At 42.1% G+C, this 18,951-nt stretch overlaps 1 protein-coding gene across 2 annotated transcripts in view; it reads left to right on the top strand.

Annotated features, from left to right (window-relative positions):
* The first annotated feature begins 5,836 nt into the window (after positions 1–5,836).
* Positions 5,837–18,951, top strand: part of LOC135507588 (N-acetylgalactosaminyltransferase 7-like) — a 29,727-nt gene continuing 16,612 nt past the window's right edge. The window contains exons 1-2 of one of the 2 annotated variants that reach the window (XM_064927126.1): positions 5,837–6,182; positions 7,249–7,697. In XM_064927126.1, the coding sequence (XP_064783198.1) occupies positions 6,060–6,182; positions 7,249–7,697 (572 nt within the window). In that variant the 5' untranslated portion in view covers positions 5,837–6,059. The remainder of the gene's footprint in view (positions 6,183–7,248; positions 7,698–18,951) is intronic. The other variant, XM_064927128.1, reaches the window with a different exon arrangement.

The raw sequence follows: 18,951 nt of genomic DNA on the forward strand, positions 1-18,951 counted from the left end.
TCCATCCAAGTTGTCAGACCTCGGTGGCTTGTTGTTGTTGATAGACAACAATAGTATTTTCACCTTTTCCATAAAGGTGAAAAACAAATTACAATCCTCGTCTTTCATAATTTGGTCAATTATACTTGGATGTGTAGTGTTGGCATTTGTTGCTGGCATGTCATGCCTATGTTTTCTAATCTTGCCAATGACAAAATCATTAATGTAGTTGGCAATATCAGTGGGTTTTGTGATGAATGATCCACCTGATTCAATGAATGATGGAGCTGAGTTTGCCTTTTTGCCCAAAATTTCATTTAATGTGCTCCAAAGCTTTTTACTATCATTCTTTATATCATTTATCTTTGTGTCATAGTATAGTTTCTTCTTATTTTTAATCAGTTTAGTCTATGATTTCTCAATTTGCAGTACGTTTGCCAATCAGTTGTGCTGTCAGACTTAGTAGGTGACGTCAGAGGTCAGCATGTGGGAGAAGTGGGAACGCAGAATGAGAGACGAGTTTCCCACTAGTAATTAATTACCAGTTGGCATTCAAGTGTATTTCTCCCAATCGCATGTGGTAAATTCCCAATTCCGACTTGGATACGAATGCAGCATTAGTTCAAGGTCAGAATACGAGTAAAGAGGAGAATGCATCATCTGGTTCCATTTATTCACCTTTAACTTGGGTCTTAATTCCTTTTTTATGAATCTAATCTATTGAAGGTTTTCATAATTGTTTTGAATTCAATCAGTCAGCTTTCGTCATTTGTTCTGTAGTTACCATAAATGGACATGAGAGGTCAGCTGTGTCCATGTATTCACCCCTGCAGCTTCTCTAGTCATTCTACTATTTTTGCTCCAAAACTAGTATAAAAACAGGCTATAATTTAGATATTACATAGATTTCTCTTGATACGGAGACCTTGCCAAAAGTAAGAAAGCGATAAGATACTCTGTAAATGAGCAGTTATTCAACGGTCTCTCAAATCATGCCTCACGTCACTATCCCACTTTATTTTATGAAAACAAGTTTTGCTTCTTTGTAGGAGACTGATGTAGAATGTCAAGAAGTCACCTCAATGCTGTCTGTAACACACATTATGTTAATATAGAGCAGGGATGGGCATCTCATGGCCACCCTTTTGTTGAGAGTTAGAATAATAGAACACACAAGGTGTAATTTAAAAATTTGGTTGTGCCTAAATCACTCAATTGTCAGCAAAATGTTTTTAGATTGGTATGTTAGTCTAGCGGCCAGCTATCTAACCTTGTAGTAAGTACGGTCTAATTACCGACCGAGGTTAGTCCCCGTTGATCATCAGTTATAATATTAAAAATCACAAACATTTTCCTCCACCCTATGGCAAAATGTGTAGAAATGCAGGAAATGAGCTGTAAAAATGCTAATTTCTCTGCCTATGGCAAATTGTGTAGAATTACAAACTTGCTTTAAAACACCAAATATTTTCTCTATGCTCCATATCAACATGTGCAGAATTGCAGAAAATGAACTTTAAACTTACTTTGCTGTCATGAGGGACGTCGCAGACCCACGAGCCACTGCACGCCATGAGTTCCATTTTTTGTGGTCCCCACCCCAATCAGTTGCCCATCTCTGATATAGGGCATTGCTATTAAGTGTTGCAAACATTGGCAAAGGGCATATCCCATGGTTGGTATTAATAATGCAATCAGTATTTTCAGTTGCACATTTTCAATAAATGTAACGTATTAATGCAATTTCAATCCCCTCTAGTTTGAAGTTGTACGTACGGGATACTCATGGTATACGTCGTCCAACGAAATGCTTAATTCCAGGGTCCTTCCTCGACAATGCAGCAACGACAAGAACAATAAACGATAAGAATATGAACAGGGGTACATGACAGTAGAATAAAATAGATATTAACATTTAGCATCCTCTCATGTTACGCGGAGTGGAACCCAAGAGCAAACTCAGACGAGGAGTTTGGGATGAAGTAACCAAGGTATTAATTGAAACACAGGGGGAAGATGGAGTGCAGGCCAGGGGAAGCTTGGGTGGGTTGCAGGAAACCAGGTGCTGAGGCTGGAGCGAGAGGGGTTGGGACAGGGTAAGCAGGTCCGGGGGGGAATCTAGGACAGAGTAGCTGGATGACGAAACGTGGAACTGGAGACAGGGACCAGAGTCAGAGCAAGCAGAACTGGAGTGGAGAGGAGAGGAAAACAGCATCATGCAAGGATACCATGCTCTAATAGCAACAGCCGGCTAGAAGCGTAGACTGACTGAGCAGAGATTACAATCTGTGGAAGTGGCAGGGCTGAGTATTTGTAGACGTCTTGATTATGGAATGGGTTGCAGCTGGTGGGGATCTGCTCTGACTCCAGCACACCTTTCTCCGCCCACACAATCACACACACACATAGAGAGAGAGAGAGAGAGAGAGAGAGAGAGAGAGAGAGAGAGAGAGAGAGAGAGGGAGGGGGAGAGAGTACTGGGGGAGTGGCGGCAGGTCAAGGAGACACAGGATGAGCAGTAGAGGGCGTTGCAGGAGCAGATGTGACAGTATGTAAGAGTATTGTATACTGAACAAAAATATGAACTCAGCGTTCAATGATTTACAGTTATATAAACTGAGTTACAGTTCATATAAGGAAATCATTCAATTCAAGTACATTTGTTAGGCCCTAAACTATTCACATGACTGGGAATACAGATATGCATCTGTTGGTCAGATACCTTTAAAAAAAAAAAAGTAGGGGCATGGGTCAGAACCAGTCAGTTGTGTGTGTGTGTATATCTCTATAAAAGTAGGTTGGTGGCACCTTAATTTGGGAGGACGGGCTTGTGATAATGGCTGGAGCAGAATTAGTGGAATGGTATCAAATAAATCAATGGTTTCCATGTGTTTTGAATTTCTTACATGTAAGTATTTAATTAGGCAAGTCAGGTAAGAACAAATTCTTATTTACAATGACGGCCTACCCCTGCCAAACCCTAACCCGGATGACACAGGGTCATCAATTGTGCACCACCCTATGGGACTCCCAATCAAACCCAGGATCGAATCAGGGTCTGTAGGGACACCTCGAGCACTGAGATACAGTGCCTTAGACCGCTGTGCCACTCAAGAGTCCATTGATGCCATTCCATTTGCTCTGTTACAGACATTATTATGAGCCATCCGCCCCTCAGCAACTTCCACCTATCTCTATCTCTGGAACACACTTGAGTCAACAAAGTGTGACACCTCGAGGATATTTAAGCAGGCCTACAGTATTCTTTTGAAAGGTTTCACATCTCAAATTAATGCATATTATTTTGTGCGTAAAATGTAAAATCACTTGCAGTATATGACTGAAATACAAAATTAATGTCAATATTTGAAACAAGCATTAAGCCCCAGAGCTACCAAAAATAAATGTTAAAAGGCAGCACTGTTCAAAACATGGTGACATTAAGCTAGGTGACATATCAGTGAGGTTGGCATTCACAACATGTTCAGTTATGTTGCCCCTGGTTGGTTCCGTGCATGATGGAACAATCTGTAATGGTTAGTGCAATCCTGGGACATGCAGGATGTCCAGAACCACAACCCTTACCAAACAACCCCAACCCTGAACGTAAAGATTGAAATGTCATATTCAATGAGGTGACGTAAGCGTTGGGACGTCCCAGGATCCTGGATATCAAGGACCAATCTGTAATAGCAAAGACTTGTATCTGTGGTTATAGCCTAACAAAATGTGGCAATGTTTTATAGTTATGCAAATACGATCCGCTATTCAAACAAGCCTGCGGCTTCCTGGTTTTGATTGCTCCACATCCGTGTGTCCGTCTACCTTTTCAACCTGCGTTCCAATTTCTATAAGATTGCATCATTCTAGAAATCATAGGCATGCCTTACATTCAGTGGTGATTTTAGCATGTGAATCTGGTGGGGCAAAAAAAAATGTAAATGTGGGATGCATGCCAGCAAAGCCACTACAAAACAATACATTAATTGCACTACAACAGTGACAAACTGTTAGGGCCTACATAAAGCTATCCCAACAGCAGAGTCCCAACAGCAGTCCCAACACCTTACTACTGTTATACCTGTCTATCAGTGGAGCCTTGTCTGGTAGCGAAACAGTTCATTCAGCCTCATTTACTGCCTTTAAAAAAAACATAGCTGATATGGTTGACTTTTAAACTAATGTGGTTTCTACTGACAATTGAGATGTACAACCTATGGCATAAGGGGACAACAAGCAGATAAGAGGCCATCCATAATTTTGATTAAGACATTAATGAGCGAGCTAGGGCAGACATAGTCAATATAACTATTTGTTTAGCACTTTTGAAATGTACAGCAACAGAATTCAGAACACGGGCCGTTAGTACAGTGTTTACCCTGTACACCAAGTCAGAACCATAGGATAAATAAAGGGGGCATATAAGCAGACAATGAAAGCTCTTACAATATTCAATGATTACATTTCTCAAAAACAGGTAATAGGCTACATGTTCACCACCAAGTCAGATCAGTAGGCGAAATTAAGAGGTGAAAATAGATCAAATTATTAAGGTGAGGCACATGGGCTACTAACAGCTTACTACACAATACTTAGCATTACTTTCTAAGCTACAGTATACATACCTCCCTGGCATATTACATAGTTTATTCAGCATCATATAATACATTTTTGGACTCACCCTGTTGTGCTGTGCTCACTTGAACAGGAAGGTGGCGCGTCGGTCTGTCGTGGGCAAATTTTGTCAAATCGAACTTTGTCATCAAAGTCTGGCATTATCTGGATTTATGGTGCTTTCAAGACAATTGTGAACTCTGGGGGGAAAAAGGTAGAATCATGATGACATCAGTGATCTTCAAGTCATAGCTCTCGAAAGAGGCCCGAGTTCCGAATGTATAATTCCGAGTTGGATGAAAGTTCTAAACGTATTTTCCCAGTTGTAGCTCGTTTTTTCCCGAGTTCGCAGTTGTCTTGAACTCACTAAAGTCAGATTTTGCAGTTCCGAGTTCCCAGTTGTTTTATGCGCGGCACAAATCAAGCTTCATTGACAGCATGGCCAATGTTGAATGTTTATAATTTCAAACTAGGAAAATAGACACTTAATCTTAGACTTGGGACTACACAGCCACTCCACTGAATAGCAGGCTAATGATTACTTTGCCATGCTTGCAGTTAGCGACTGATTCCTTCAAAACCACTCATTGATGAATTTGCCATTTCAAAGATGTTGTGTAATGTTCATGTCCAATGGCCGATGAGCACCTATTTTACCTATAATTTCTCGTAATTATTTATCTTCTTATGACAAGTATTAAAAAGGATTTGCTAGATTGTCGACTTGATTCATGATGATGACTTCTAGCTAAGATTTTGAAAGTATGATGTCCAATCAAAGATACTGTAGATATAATGTGATTTGACGTAATTTTATCTGTGGCCAGTGACCTTCAGCCTTCTTGGATGGGCACTTCTAATGTAACTCTATAACAGCACCCAAGGAGCTTGAATTTTCTAGCTCTACCCTAAGACTTGGCGGTGACTTAGTGTCCCCATGAGTGACAGAACACTGAGCCAATCACGGCGCAATGCTCCGTATTTTCTGTTGGCTTGCCCCACCACCATAGAAAGCACTGAGCTAGGCTGAAACGCCTGCATTTTGGAGCTGCCTTACTCAAGAAAACAAAAAAGAGACCATGTTTGTATGCAGCTTTATTAACTAAATGATATATACATTTGTATTGTATTTTTTACTTTGTTTGCAAACTGATATGTGAAACATTAATGCCAAATAACATGCAAAACAGGAAAGTCCTCCCCAACAACAACAAAAATGTGAAGCTCAAAAGAGCCCCACCTGCCCTGAATGACGGTCGCCACTGCTTATATTATAACTTTTGCTGCTAGTAGGGCGGTGTGACAGACACAGAGAGAGTGCAGATAATGTTACATGCCGACGAGAGGGATTCAATCAGGAGAGGCGCACGGTTGGCTCAATTTGGGATTCGAACTGGCTTTGGCAGACAGGGGTGCCACGAATTAACGAGGTTAGCTAGTACCTCGTAGATGGTCTTATTTTCAAAATGAGGTTACGAGTTGGATTTATTCTTCGCAGTGTAATAGTTATTGCCACATTCTTAGGGCTTGTGGTGCTTTGGTCTTCCCTTTCGCCGAAAGAGCACGACGAAAATCCCTTTGCTAAACGGGTAAGTTTTCAATTACAACCAGCTTTCTATTTGTCAAACGTTAATTGTATATGTTTCATGCGTTTTGTTGTAGCTATGCATTCTATAACATTTCTGGCATGTAATTCTGGCTAACGTTACCTAACCATATTGCTAAAGTCGCTAACGTCAGCTAGCAAGCAAGTCTGAGTCGTTGTCATGGAGATTGTTGGCGATTGAATCTTTTAGCTAGCTACTGTAACGTTAGAGTGCAAAAATGTCATTGGGACTTGATGACAGTCTTACTAATTATCATTTGCTTATACATTTTGGTATCTAACGTTAACTAGTTAATCAGCCGACTAACGTTAGCTAGCTAGCGTGCCTGCATTGAACCCCACTCATTCCTGAATGTCCGCTTGCGTTAGGTCATATTAAAATGATTTGACGAGAATATCAAACATATCCGAAAGGCTTTAGTCTGGTAGCTGTCTCTCGTTCAAATTGTCTCCTGTTGCTCACGAATTCGACAATAGTAATCATTGTATGAAAAGACACAACCAAGCTTGTAAAAAACGTTGTGTTGAAATGACACGTAGCCAGCTGGCAAAACGAATGCCTGGAAAGCTAGCCATCTACATTAATGCATCCCTGAAGCTAAACTCACACCTGTCAAGACTCGCACCGAAGCTGTAATTGCCTTTGTCGAATAAGTGATACAGTGTTAAAACAAACAATGCCGTGTAATTTATTGGTTAGCTATGCAATGTCCCTAGCTATGTTTACTGTGAACCTCATGATCAAAAACGCATGTGCATACCGTAATGTGGCCAGTGAAGGAATTCGACTTTAAGCTAATTGCTGGGGGACTAGTTAGCCAATTGAGCTGTCAAGCAGGGCAGATTAAGACCTTTGCTGATCCTGCAAACCTAGATGAAGAGCATGATCATCTGTTTTAACCCTTTTACGCCTTGTAAAAGCTAGCAGCTACCGCTGTCAGCTAAACTTGCTTAATAATCTAAGTCTATTTTACACCCATAACAACACCCTCCATTTTAGGCCTTGGAAAAGCAATAGGCCTAACTAATTTATTTTTGATTCTATGTAGGAGGGAGATGCCTCTAACCTCTTGCCTAAGAATGACATTGCTGACCAGTTCAAACCCGTGGTCCCCTGGCCCCACGTGGAAGGGGTAGAGGTGGACCTGGACTCCATCCGACAGAAGAACAGAGGAGACGACAAGCTGGTTCCTGGCAAACCAGCTGGCGGTGCTCAGAACCAGCAGAATGTCATCCAGAAACAGTATGTCACCTTCAAGCCCCACACCAATGTCTACTCGGCACCCGTCCTAAGGAAGGGGACCCTGGGGAACTTTGAGCTCAAGGAGCCGGAGCCCCACGGGGTGCAGGATGGGCCTGGGGAGGGGGCGAAGCCGTTCGTTCTGGGAGCGGAGTACCACGAGGCCGCCCAGGCCAGCATTAAGGAATTTGGCTTCAACATGGTGGCCAGCGACATGATCTCCCTAGACAGGACCATCAGCGACATTCGCCATGAAGAGTAAGTAGTATAAGGCCTGAGCCCAATCCAGGCAGATAGACAAATATGTCTCACTGGGTGTTCCAATTAAATGTTACGTCATCGTTCCTTTCACAAATGTTACAAATGTATTTTTTAAAAGATCATAATGTATCCATGGCTTGACATTAGGTCTGAAAGGCACTTGCCCATCAGGCAAGTCAGGAGTCTTTTTATATATATAATGTTTTTTTGCCTGATTTATTATGATCTCTTGCCTGAAAATGTGAATTAACTATATATACACAAATGCCATACTAGCTGCCCTTTACCGACACAGGGGAGGAATGAATATAAAGAATTTTAGTTGTCAGCAAAAAATAAATATCAGAGCAAGCTCAACTTGCCAGACTGGCATAAATTGTCTGTCTTTCACTTAAACAATGGGGGGGAGGAACCAGAAAGATCAGTTAGGGTATTGGAATTATTTTTACAGTTTTGGTTTCACCTGCTCAATATGGCAATTTAAGAGGAGGCTCACCTTGTGTCACTGTTCAGAGTTCACTTGCCCTAGTCAATGGGGTAACTCTTTATGTCAATCCCGGTACATGTCATTTATCAGATACTTTTATCCAAAGCGACTTTGTCATGCGTGCATACATTGGGATCTAACCCACTATTCTGGTGTCGCAAGCACAATTCTATACCTGAAGGGCTGGTATGACAAGGGTGTGGGTCAGGCTTTCAAAGGTTGGTTTTGCAATGTTAACAGAACAAAGGCCTACCACCAGACCACTAGAAAAGCAGTTCTTTGGTAGTCAAACTATTCAGTTGGTCCATTATCAAAACTGTATATATTGTGTGTCACAAACTCACACCTTGAGATCCGAGGCGTGGCTTCTCTATTCTGTTCATAGGGTTTGCAACATAATGACATGTATTTTGAGAAGAGTTACACATGCTTACATTTACACACATATTTGGCTATAGGCCTAGGTTTTCAATTGAAGATGTGTTTATCAAGTAAAGTCTGTATCGGCCACATTCTACCCATTGAGAATGTGGAAATGTAGCATCATTCTTCTAATAATGGTAATATTTTTATTTTTAACCTCTTATTTAACTAGGCAAGTCGGTTAAGAACAAATTCTTATTTACCAAACCACATGATCTTTGTTTTGGAGGTGTTCAGAACACGGTTAAGGGTAGAGAAAGCTTTGTTTTAGAGCATTTAACACAAAATCCAGGGAGGGGCCAGCTGCGTATAAGACCGTATCATCTGCATATAAATGGATGAGAGAGCTTCCTACTGCCTGAGCTAAGAATGATGCTAGGAAGAATGCTGGCATTCTATACAACACCTTGATTGAGTTATACACTGTAAGACGCATTGTCTGAAGTTTGCTACTCAGTTTATGACGAGGTAAGCCTATTATACATCACAAATTATACACGTGGTCTGATGGCTTGCAAGGTTGATTTCTACTAGTGTTAATTTTGGCATTTTAATGGTGACTGAAATATTCGTCAAACAACTATTTTTCAGTGGCAATTGACAAGACTGTAACTGACAAAAGGAATTTCAGTTGACTAAATTGAGAATTCTTTGACTACTAAGTGGACTGGGAAAGAGTTTTTGGAGTGATCGCTTCGCTAACCTGCCTTTAAGTAGCTACCCTTTGCCTGGTTGAAACACAAGCCCAAAAAACAGCATTGAGTTTAATAATAAAACTGTCTAGGTGTTTCTCTCCCTTGAGTAGGCTATAGAAGAGTAGGCCATCTTTGAATTTGTAGTCTCACTCAGCCCTCCCACACTGGGACTAGCCCCTCCCTCTGCAACTGCATCCTGGACTTCCTGATGTGTCGGCCCCCGGTGGTGAGGGTAGGCAACAACACCTCCGCCAGGCTGACACTTGCACGGGGCCCCTCAAGGGTGTGTGCTTCGTCCCCTCCTGTACTTCCTGTTCACCAACAACTGCGTGGTCTTGCACTACTCCAACACTATCAAGTTTGCTGAAGACACAAAGGTGGTCGGCCTGATCACTGACGGAGAGGAGTCAGCCTACAGGGAGGAAGTCAGACTTAGCAGTGTGGTGCCAGGACAAAAACCTCTCCCTCAACGTCAGTAAGACCAATGAGCTGATCATGGACTATAGGTGGAAAGCACGCCCCCATCCACATCAACGGAGCTGTTGTGAAGTGGGTTGAGATCTTCAAGCTCCTTGGCGTCCGTAATGCTAAGGACTGAACATGGTCCGCACAGTCGTGAAGACTGAAAAGATTTGGCATGGGCCCTCAGATCCTCGAAGTTCTACAGCTGCACCATCGAGAGCTTCTTGAATGGCTACCTCACCGCCTGGTATGGCAATTGTACTGCCCTTGACCGCAAAGGGTGACGCGGCCAGCCCAGCACATCACTGGGGCTGAGCTCCCTGCCATCCAGGACATCTATACTGAACAAAAATATAAATGCAGGCGTCCTGGGTGGCGCAGTGGTTAAGGGCCAACAGAGACTCTGGGTTCTCGCCCAGGCTCTGTCGTAACCAGCCACGACCGGAGGTCCGTGGGGCGACGCCCGTGTTAGGGTGGGTTTGGCTGGTAGGGATGCCCTTGTCTCATCGCGCACCAGCGACTCCTGTGGCGGGCTGGGCGCAGTGCGCGCTAACCAAGGTTGCCAGGTGCATGGTGTTTCCTCCGACACATTGGTGCGGCTGGCTTCCGGGTTGGATGCGCGCTGTGTTAAGAAGTGCGGCTTGGTTGGGTTGTGTATCGGGGGACGCATGACTTTCAACCTTCGTCTCTCCCGAGCCTGTACGGGAGTTGTAGCGATGAGACAAGATAGTAGCTACTAAACCAATTGGATACCACAAAATTGGGGAGAAAACGGTGTAAAAATTAAACAAAAAAATATATATATATATATATAAAAATAAATGCAATGATTTCAACACTTTTTTTAGTTGAGTTTTACAGTCCTCTAAGGAATCCAGTTAATTGAAATAAATTCATTGGGCCCTAATCTATGGATTTCACATGACTAGACAGGAGCGCAGCCATGGATGGGCTTGGAAGGGCATAGGCCCACCCACTGGGGAGCCAGGCCCAGCCAGTCAGAATTAGTTTTTCCTCACAAAAGGGGTTTATTACAGACACATTGTTCTCAGTTTCATCAGCTGTCAGGGTGGCTGGTCTCAGACGATCCCACAGGTGAAGAAGCCGGATGTGGATGTCCTGGTCTGGCATGATTACACAAGGTCGGCTGATGTGAGGCTGGTTGTACGTAATGCCAAATTCTCTAAAATGACATTGGAGGCGGCTTATGGTTGGGAATTCTCTGGCAACAACTCTGGTAGACATTCCTGCAATCAGCATGCCAATTGCACACTCCCTCAACTTGAGACCTCTTTGTGTTATGTGACAACTGCACATTTTAACGTGGCCTTTTGTTGTTCCAAGTACAAGGTGCACCTGTGTAATGATCATGCTAATTAACTTCTTACGGCTGAAATCCCGCTACCGGTATCGATATGACAACAGCGAGTGAAAGTGCAGAGCGCCAAATTCAAACAACAGAAATCTCATAATTAAAATTCCTCAAACATACAAGTTTTTTACACGATTTTAAAGAAACTTGTTAATACCACCAGTGTCTGATTTCAAAAAGGCTTTACGACGAAAGCACACCGAACGATTGTTAGGTGAGTGCCTCGTGACAGAAAAACAGCAATTTTTCCAGCTTAACCTGTTGATGCTCTGGGGGCGCTATTTCATTTTTGGATGAAAAACGTTCCCGTTTTAAACAAGATATTTTGTCACAAAAAGATGCTCGACTATGCATATAATTGATAGCTTTCGAAAGAAAACACTCTGACGTGTCCAGAACTACCAAGATATTTTCTGTGCGTGCCCTAGAACGTGAGCTTCAGGCAAAACCAAGATGAGACGGCATCCAGGAAATGAGCAGGATTTTTGAGGCTCTGTTTTCCATTGTCTCCTTATGACTGTGAATGCGAGAGGAATGAGCCTGCCCTTTCTGTCGTTTCCCCAAGGTGTCTGCAGCATTGTGACGTATTTGTAGGCAGATCATTGGAAGATTGACCATAAGAGACCACATTTACCAGGTGTCCGCCCGGTGTCCTGCGCCGAAATTGGTGCGCAAAAGGCAGCTGCCAGTATTTTTCCATGGGATACAGAGAGGAAAGCAAGCTTCCACGAACTGCATATCAATGAAGAGATATGTGAAAAAACACCTTGAGGATTGATTCCAAACAACGTTTGCCATGTTTCGGTCGATATTATGTAGTTAATTCGGAAAAAGTTTTACGTTGTAGATGACTGAATTTTCGGTTCGTTTCGGTAGCCAGACGCAATGTAGAAAACGGAACGATTTCTCCTACACACAGACGCTTTCAGGAAAAAATGCGCATTTGGTATGTAACTGAGAGTCTCCTCATTGAAAACATCAGAAGCTCTTCAAAGGTAAATGATTTTATTTATTTGGTTATCTGGTTTTTGTGAAAATGTTGCGTGCTAAATGCTACTCAAAATGCTATGCTAGCTTTGCATACTCTTACACAAATTAGTCAATTTCTATGGTTCAAAAGCATATTTTGAAAATCTGAGATGAGTGTTGTTAAGAAAAGGCTAAGCTTGAGAGCAGACGCATTATTTTCATTTTATTTGCGATTTTCTGAAATCGTTAACGTTGCGTTATGCTAATGAGCCTGAGGCTTTAGTCACGATCCCGGATCCGGGATGGGGAGTTCCAAGAGGATAACTCTGGTGTCACCGAGACGAGTCACAAAGCAGAAAGGGATAAAATTAATCACGAACCTCATAGGACTTCATGTTACACAATGCATGTATGTTTTGTTTGATAAAGTTCATATTTGTATCCAAAAATCTGTTTACGTGCGTTATGTTCAGTAATGTTTTGCTTCCGAAACATCTGATGATTTTTACAGAGAGCCACATCAACTTACATAAATACTCATAATAAACATTGATACAAGTGTTATACATGGAATTATAGATCCACTTCTCCTTAATGCAACCGCTGTGTCAGATTTCAAAAACACTACGGAGAAAGCACACCATGCAATAATCTGAGTACAGCGCTCAGAAACAAAAACAAGCCATACAGATACCTGCCATGTTGTGGAGTCAACAGAAGTCAGAAATAGCATTAGATATTCTTTGGTGATCTTCATCAGAATGCACTCCCAGGAATCCCAGTTCAACAATAAATGTTTGTTTTGTTCGATAAAGTCCATCATTTATGTCCAAATACCTCCTTGTTGTTTGTGCATTTAATTCACAAATCCAAATTCATGAGGCGCGATCACTAGGTCCAGACAAAGTCAAAAGGTTGTTACAGTCCATAGAAACATGTCAAACAATGTATAGAATCAATCTTTAGTTAACATCCTAATCTTCAATAATGTTCCAAACGGATAATTCCTTTGTCTTTAGAAATGCAATGGAACGCAGGTAGCTCTCACGGGAGCACGCGTGATCAGCTCATGGCAGACACCTGATTGAAAGAGCTCTCTTTCTCTCTCCCTTCACAGTAGAAGCCTGAAACAAGGTTATAAAGACTGTTGACATCTACTGGAAGCCTTAGGAAGTGCAATATGACCCCATAGATACTGTATATTCGATAGGCAATGACTTGAAAAACTTCAGATTTCCCACTTCCCGGTTGGATTTTTTTCCCATGTCCCTTGTGCTCAGGTCCGGGGCCCAGTGCTCAAGTTGGGTCACTGGGTCCACATGAACTCAAAACAAATGATTTACCCAGTCAGATATAGCATAGCGGCATGTCGTCAAATTGTTTGCTATCCCTTTTTCTTTCTGTGCCACCAAAATGTTCGCATATAGGCTACTGGTAATGGTAACAGGGCCACGTTCCACTGAGAAAAGTATGGACATTGTCATTTGAAATTCAATTTATCAAATTTTATTTACCACATGCACTGAATAACACTGGTGTCACCGTAAAATACTAGCTTACGAACCATTCCCAACGATGCAGAGTTTAAAAAAAGAAGGAAAAAAAGAATAGTAACTAGGGCAATGGGGCAGAACAGCCCGGGTTGGCCTAAATTGTTAACTATTTAGTCTCCAATGTTTATTGAAAACAAAGACATTTGCACAATGAGCTAACTTATAGCAAACAAATCACTGACTTTCATGTACACAAACCTATAGCTTTGTCCTACCAACATTTTTCTGCATAGCTTCCTATTCTCTTCCCAACAGCAGAAATAACAAACATATACAGTAAGAATAATATTATATACCAATTATCTGCCCATGTAATTTCCCAATTCATAGATGTTGCACATTACATACTAAAACAGACAAGTGCAGAGAGCGAGAGCATTGCTATTGGGAGGCGCCGCCGTAGGCAGACCTGGCTCTCAAGAAGACCGGCTATGTGCACACTGCCCACAAAATGGCGGTGGAAACTGTGCTGCACTTCCTACCCTCCTGCCAAATGTATGACCATAGACATATTTCCCCTCATATTACACAGACCCAAAGAAGTAGAAAACAAACCAATTTTGATAACTCCCATATGTATTGCGTGAAATACTCATGTACAATCACAGCAGCAAGATTTGTGACCTGTTGCCACAAGAAAAGGGCAACCAGTGAACAAACACCATTGTAAATACAACCCATATTTGTTTATTTTCCCTTTTGTACATTGTAACACTGTACATAGCCATAATATAACATTTGAAATGTATATTCTTGAAACTTTTGTAAGTGTATTGTTAACTGTTATCCAGTTCACTTGCTTTGGCAATGCCAATAAAGCCCTTTGAATTGAGAGCGCAAAGCACAATCACAAGATGGTGCTGCAAAGCAGGCTATTGGCAAAGTAGTTTGGGTTACACATCTCCGTCACAGTCACGTCATTGTTATCAACGTTCCACAGACGCCGCAGCCACATTGAGGTCTAAAAGTAGAACGGGAGCTAATGACTGTATTGCCCAGAGATGTAGTCGATTCCCTCGAGTCCCAAGTCCCTTGTGCTCAGGTCCGGGGCCCAGTGCTCAAGTTTGGTCACTGGGTCCACAGGAACTCAAAACAAATTATTTACCCAGTCAGATATAGCATAGCGGCAAGTAGTCAAATTGTTTGCTATGCCTTTTTCTTTCTGTGCCGCCACAAATGTTCGCATATAGGCTACTGGTAATGTTAACAGGGCCACGTTCCACTGAGAAAAGTATGAACATAGTAATTTGAAATTCAATGTATCAAATTTTATTTACCACATGCACTGAATAACACTGGTGTAACCATAAAATACTATCTTACGAACCATTCCCAACGATGCAGAGTCAAAAAAAAAAAGAAAAAAGAATAGTAACTAACAAGGAATAAAATATACAAGAATTGAGCTATATACACAGGGAGTAGCAGGTCAATGTAAGAGGTATTAGACGTAGATATGTACATTAAGGCGGGGGTAGGCATCAGGATAAGAGTCTAATAAAAAACAGTAGCAGCAGCAAATGAGTGTCAAAGTGTATGTTTGTGTTGTGCCAGTTTGAGAATGACAGTGTGAGATGGTTTGGGTACCATTAATTGACTATTTCGGAGTCTGGCTATTTAGCAGTGTTATGGCTTAGGGGTAGAAGCGGTCTCGGAGCCTGTTGTTCCAAGAGACAATGCCGCAATACTGTTTGCAGGACAGTAGCAGAGTGAACAGTCTGACTTGGGTGGCTGGAGTCTTTGGGAATTTTTCAGGCCTTCCTCGGATACTGCCTGATATGTACACTGACCAAAAATATAAATGTAAAGTACTGGTCCCATGTTTCATGAGCTGAAATAAAATATCCCAGAAATGTTCCTTACACACAAAAGCTTCTCTCAAATTGTGAGCACAAATTTGTTTTCATTTCACTTCTTATGGCTGGGGGGCAGTATTGAGTAGCTTGGATGAATAAGGTGCCCAGAGTAAACTGCCTGCTACTCAGGCCCAGAAGCTAAGATATGCATATTATTAGTAGATTTGGATAGAAAACACTGAAGTTTCTAAAACTATTTGAATGTCTGTGAGTATAACAGAATTCATATGGCAGGTAAAAACCTGAGAAAAACGTGTCGGTTTTGTTGCTAAACAACCAACCCGTCTATAAAGAATGAGGGGAAAATATATCAAAGTTGCTTGGCGACATGGACAAAAATCCATATAACACCAAATTGACTGAATTATCACTAACGATGAGTTGAACGATAAATGTATAACATACTTTTTTACATTTCCATGAACTACTACTTTGAATGCTGTAGCTATCAGTTGTCCCATTTTTAGAAATCACCTGCATTGGGGTAATGCCTTAACCTGTTACTTTTATATGTAATCAGACTGCTTTTTATGAGTAACGGAGTGAAGTAGCGCATTTTCAAATTGGGTAATATTGTTAATTTATCAAACCATGCCTGCGTTACTTTCATAATCCTATCTCTACCGGGCGTGTTTCCATGATCCAATCTCGATTTGCTTCCTCAGTTAGTTCTTATGCGAGCTGAGAGGCTGTTTGGAGAAATGTCATGACAGCTGCTGTCCATAGAATTGTATAGAGGGCGCACCTCTGATCTTTGCCATTGATCGCTTCTGTGATGGCAAAGCCCATAGAGGGTTTTCCTGTCCAGTGGAAATGGTCCCCTCTATACATCTCTATTGGTCTGTGTATGTGCAGTCTATAACCAGACCTGGCAGCTCGTGAGATTTTGACTGCAAATACAGTGCATTTGGAAACTATTCAGACCCCTTTTTCAACATTTTATTACAAATTAAAAAATGGATCTATCATATTTACATAAATATTCAGACCCTTTACTCAGTACTTTGTTGAATTACCTTTGGCAGCGATTGCAGCCTCGAGTCTTCTTGGGTATCACGCTACAAGCTTGACACACCTGGATTTGGGGAGTTTCTCCCATTTTTCTCTGCAGATCCTCTCAAGCTCTGTCAGGTTGGATGTTGAGCGTCGCTGCACAGCTATTTTCAGGTCTCTCCAGAGACGTTAGATTGGGTTCAAGTCTGGGCCTCTAGCTGGGCCACTCAAGGACATTCAGAGACTTGTCCCGAAGCCAGTCCTGCACTGTCTTGGCTGTGTGCTTAGGGTCGTTGTCCTGTTGGAAGGTAAACCTTCGCCCCAGTCGGGGGTCTTGAGCACTCTGGAGCAGGTTTTCATCAAGGATCTCTCTGTACTTTGCTCTGTTCATCTTTCCCTCAAGCCTGACAAGTCTCCCAGTCCCTGCTGCTGAAAAACATCCCAACAGCATGATGCTGCCACCACCATCTTTCAACTTAGGGATGGTCCCAAATTTCCTCCAGACGTGACGCTTGGAATTCAGGTCAAAGAGTTTAGTCTTGGTTTCATTAGACCAGAGAATCTTGTTTCTCATGGTCTGGAAGTCCTTTAGGTGCCTTTTGGCAAACTCCAGTCTGAGGTCCTGAGCACTCTCGAGCACATTTTATTTAATCAAGGATCTTTCTATACTTTGCTCTGTTCATCTTTCCCTCAACCCTGACTGGTCTCCCAGTCCTTGAAAAACATCCCCACAGCATAATGCTGCCACCACCATGTTTCATTGTAGGGATGGTGCCAGGTTTCCTCCAGACGTGACGCTTTGCATTCAGACCAAAGAGTTCAATCTTGGTTTCATCAGACCAGAGAATCTTGTTTCTCATGGCAAACTCAAAGCGGGCTGTCATGTGCATTTTACTGGGGAGTGGTTTCTGTCTGGCCACTCTACCATAAAGGCCTGATTGTTGGAGTACTGCAGAGATGGTTGTCCTTCTGGAAGCTTCTCCCATCTCCACAGAGGAATTCTGGAGCTCTGTCAGTCACCTCCCTGACCAAGTCCCTTCTCCCTCATTTGTCAGTGGCCTCAGGGGTACATACAGTCCGTATGTAGCCAAATGTAGCTGCTGCCCATTCCGTTTGCTCAAATATTGATAAATGGTTAAAAAAAAAAGTATGGCTCGCGTCCATAGAGAGACATACCAGCTCTACTGGCAGTACTGCTACTACATCAAATGGACTTTGGTGGTCAAGATGTGTTGGTATCTGTACTGATGGTGCACACGCCATGACAGAGATACACATAGTGGAGTGGTTGCATGCAAGCAGTTGCTTCTGACGCCACTTGGGTGCACTGCAGCATCCACCGAGATGTCAGGCATTTCCCTTGGCAGCAAGAGCATCTTTGTTAAAGCAAGGCCCCTTGACTCGTGTGTATTTTCTGCATTATGCAATGATATGCGCAGCGATCATGTAACTCTTTTACAACGTACAGAAGTACGCTGGTTATCAAGGGTTAAAGTATTGAAACGTTTTTTTTTTTTTTTTTTTAATTGAGGGAAGCTTAAAGTTTATTTTACTGATCATCATTTTCACTTGTCTGACTATTTACGTGATGATGAGTTTCTCACACGACTGGCCTATCTGGGTGATGTTTTTTCTCACCTGAATGATCTGAATCTAGGATTACAGGGACTCTCCCCAACTATATTCAATGTGCGGGACAAAATTGAGGCTATGATTAAGATGTTGGAGCTCTTCTGTCTGCATTAACAACGCACAGGTCTTTCCATCATTGTATGACTTTCTTTTGTGTGCAAATTAACTCAAGCTTATGGACAATGTCAAATGTGATATAGCGAAGCACCTGAGTGAGCTGGCTGCGCAATTACGCAGGTACTTTCCCAAAACGGACCACACAAACAACTAGAATCGTTATCCCATTCATGCCCTGCCTCCAGTTCACTTACCAATATCTGAACAAGAGCGCCTCATCGAAATTGCAACAAGCGGTTCTGTGAAAATTCTATTTAATTAGAAGCCACTGCCAGATTTCTGGATTGGGCTGCGCTCAGACTATCCTGCCTTGGCAAATCGGGCTGTTAAGACACTGATGCCCTTTGCAACCACGTACCTATGTGAGAGTGAATTCTCAGCCCTCACTAGCATGAAAACTAAATACAGGCACAGACTGTGTGTGGAAAAGGATTTTAAGACAGATTCTCCAAGACAACACAACATTGCAGAGTTTATGTGCATCCTTTCCAGCACACCCTTCTCATTAACCTGTGGTGAGTTATTCACAATTTTTATGAACAAATAAGGTTTTGTATGTAAGATGGCTAAATAAAGAGCAAAATTCTTTATTTGTTCCCTGGTCCTATAAGAGCTCTTCGTCACTTCCCATGAGTTGGGTTGTTACAAACTCACACTCATTCTTATGTTTTAAGAAATTAATCGTATAGTGT

The sequence above is a fragment of the Oncorhynchus masou genome, chromosome 21 (assembly GCF_036934945.1).
Source record: "Oncorhynchus masou masou isolate Uvic2021 chromosome 21, UVic_Omas_1.1, whole genome shotgun sequence".
In the NCBI taxonomy this organism is placed as follows: domain Eukaryota; kingdom Metazoa; phylum Chordata; class Actinopteri; order Salmoniformes; family Salmonidae; genus Oncorhynchus; species Oncorhynchus masou.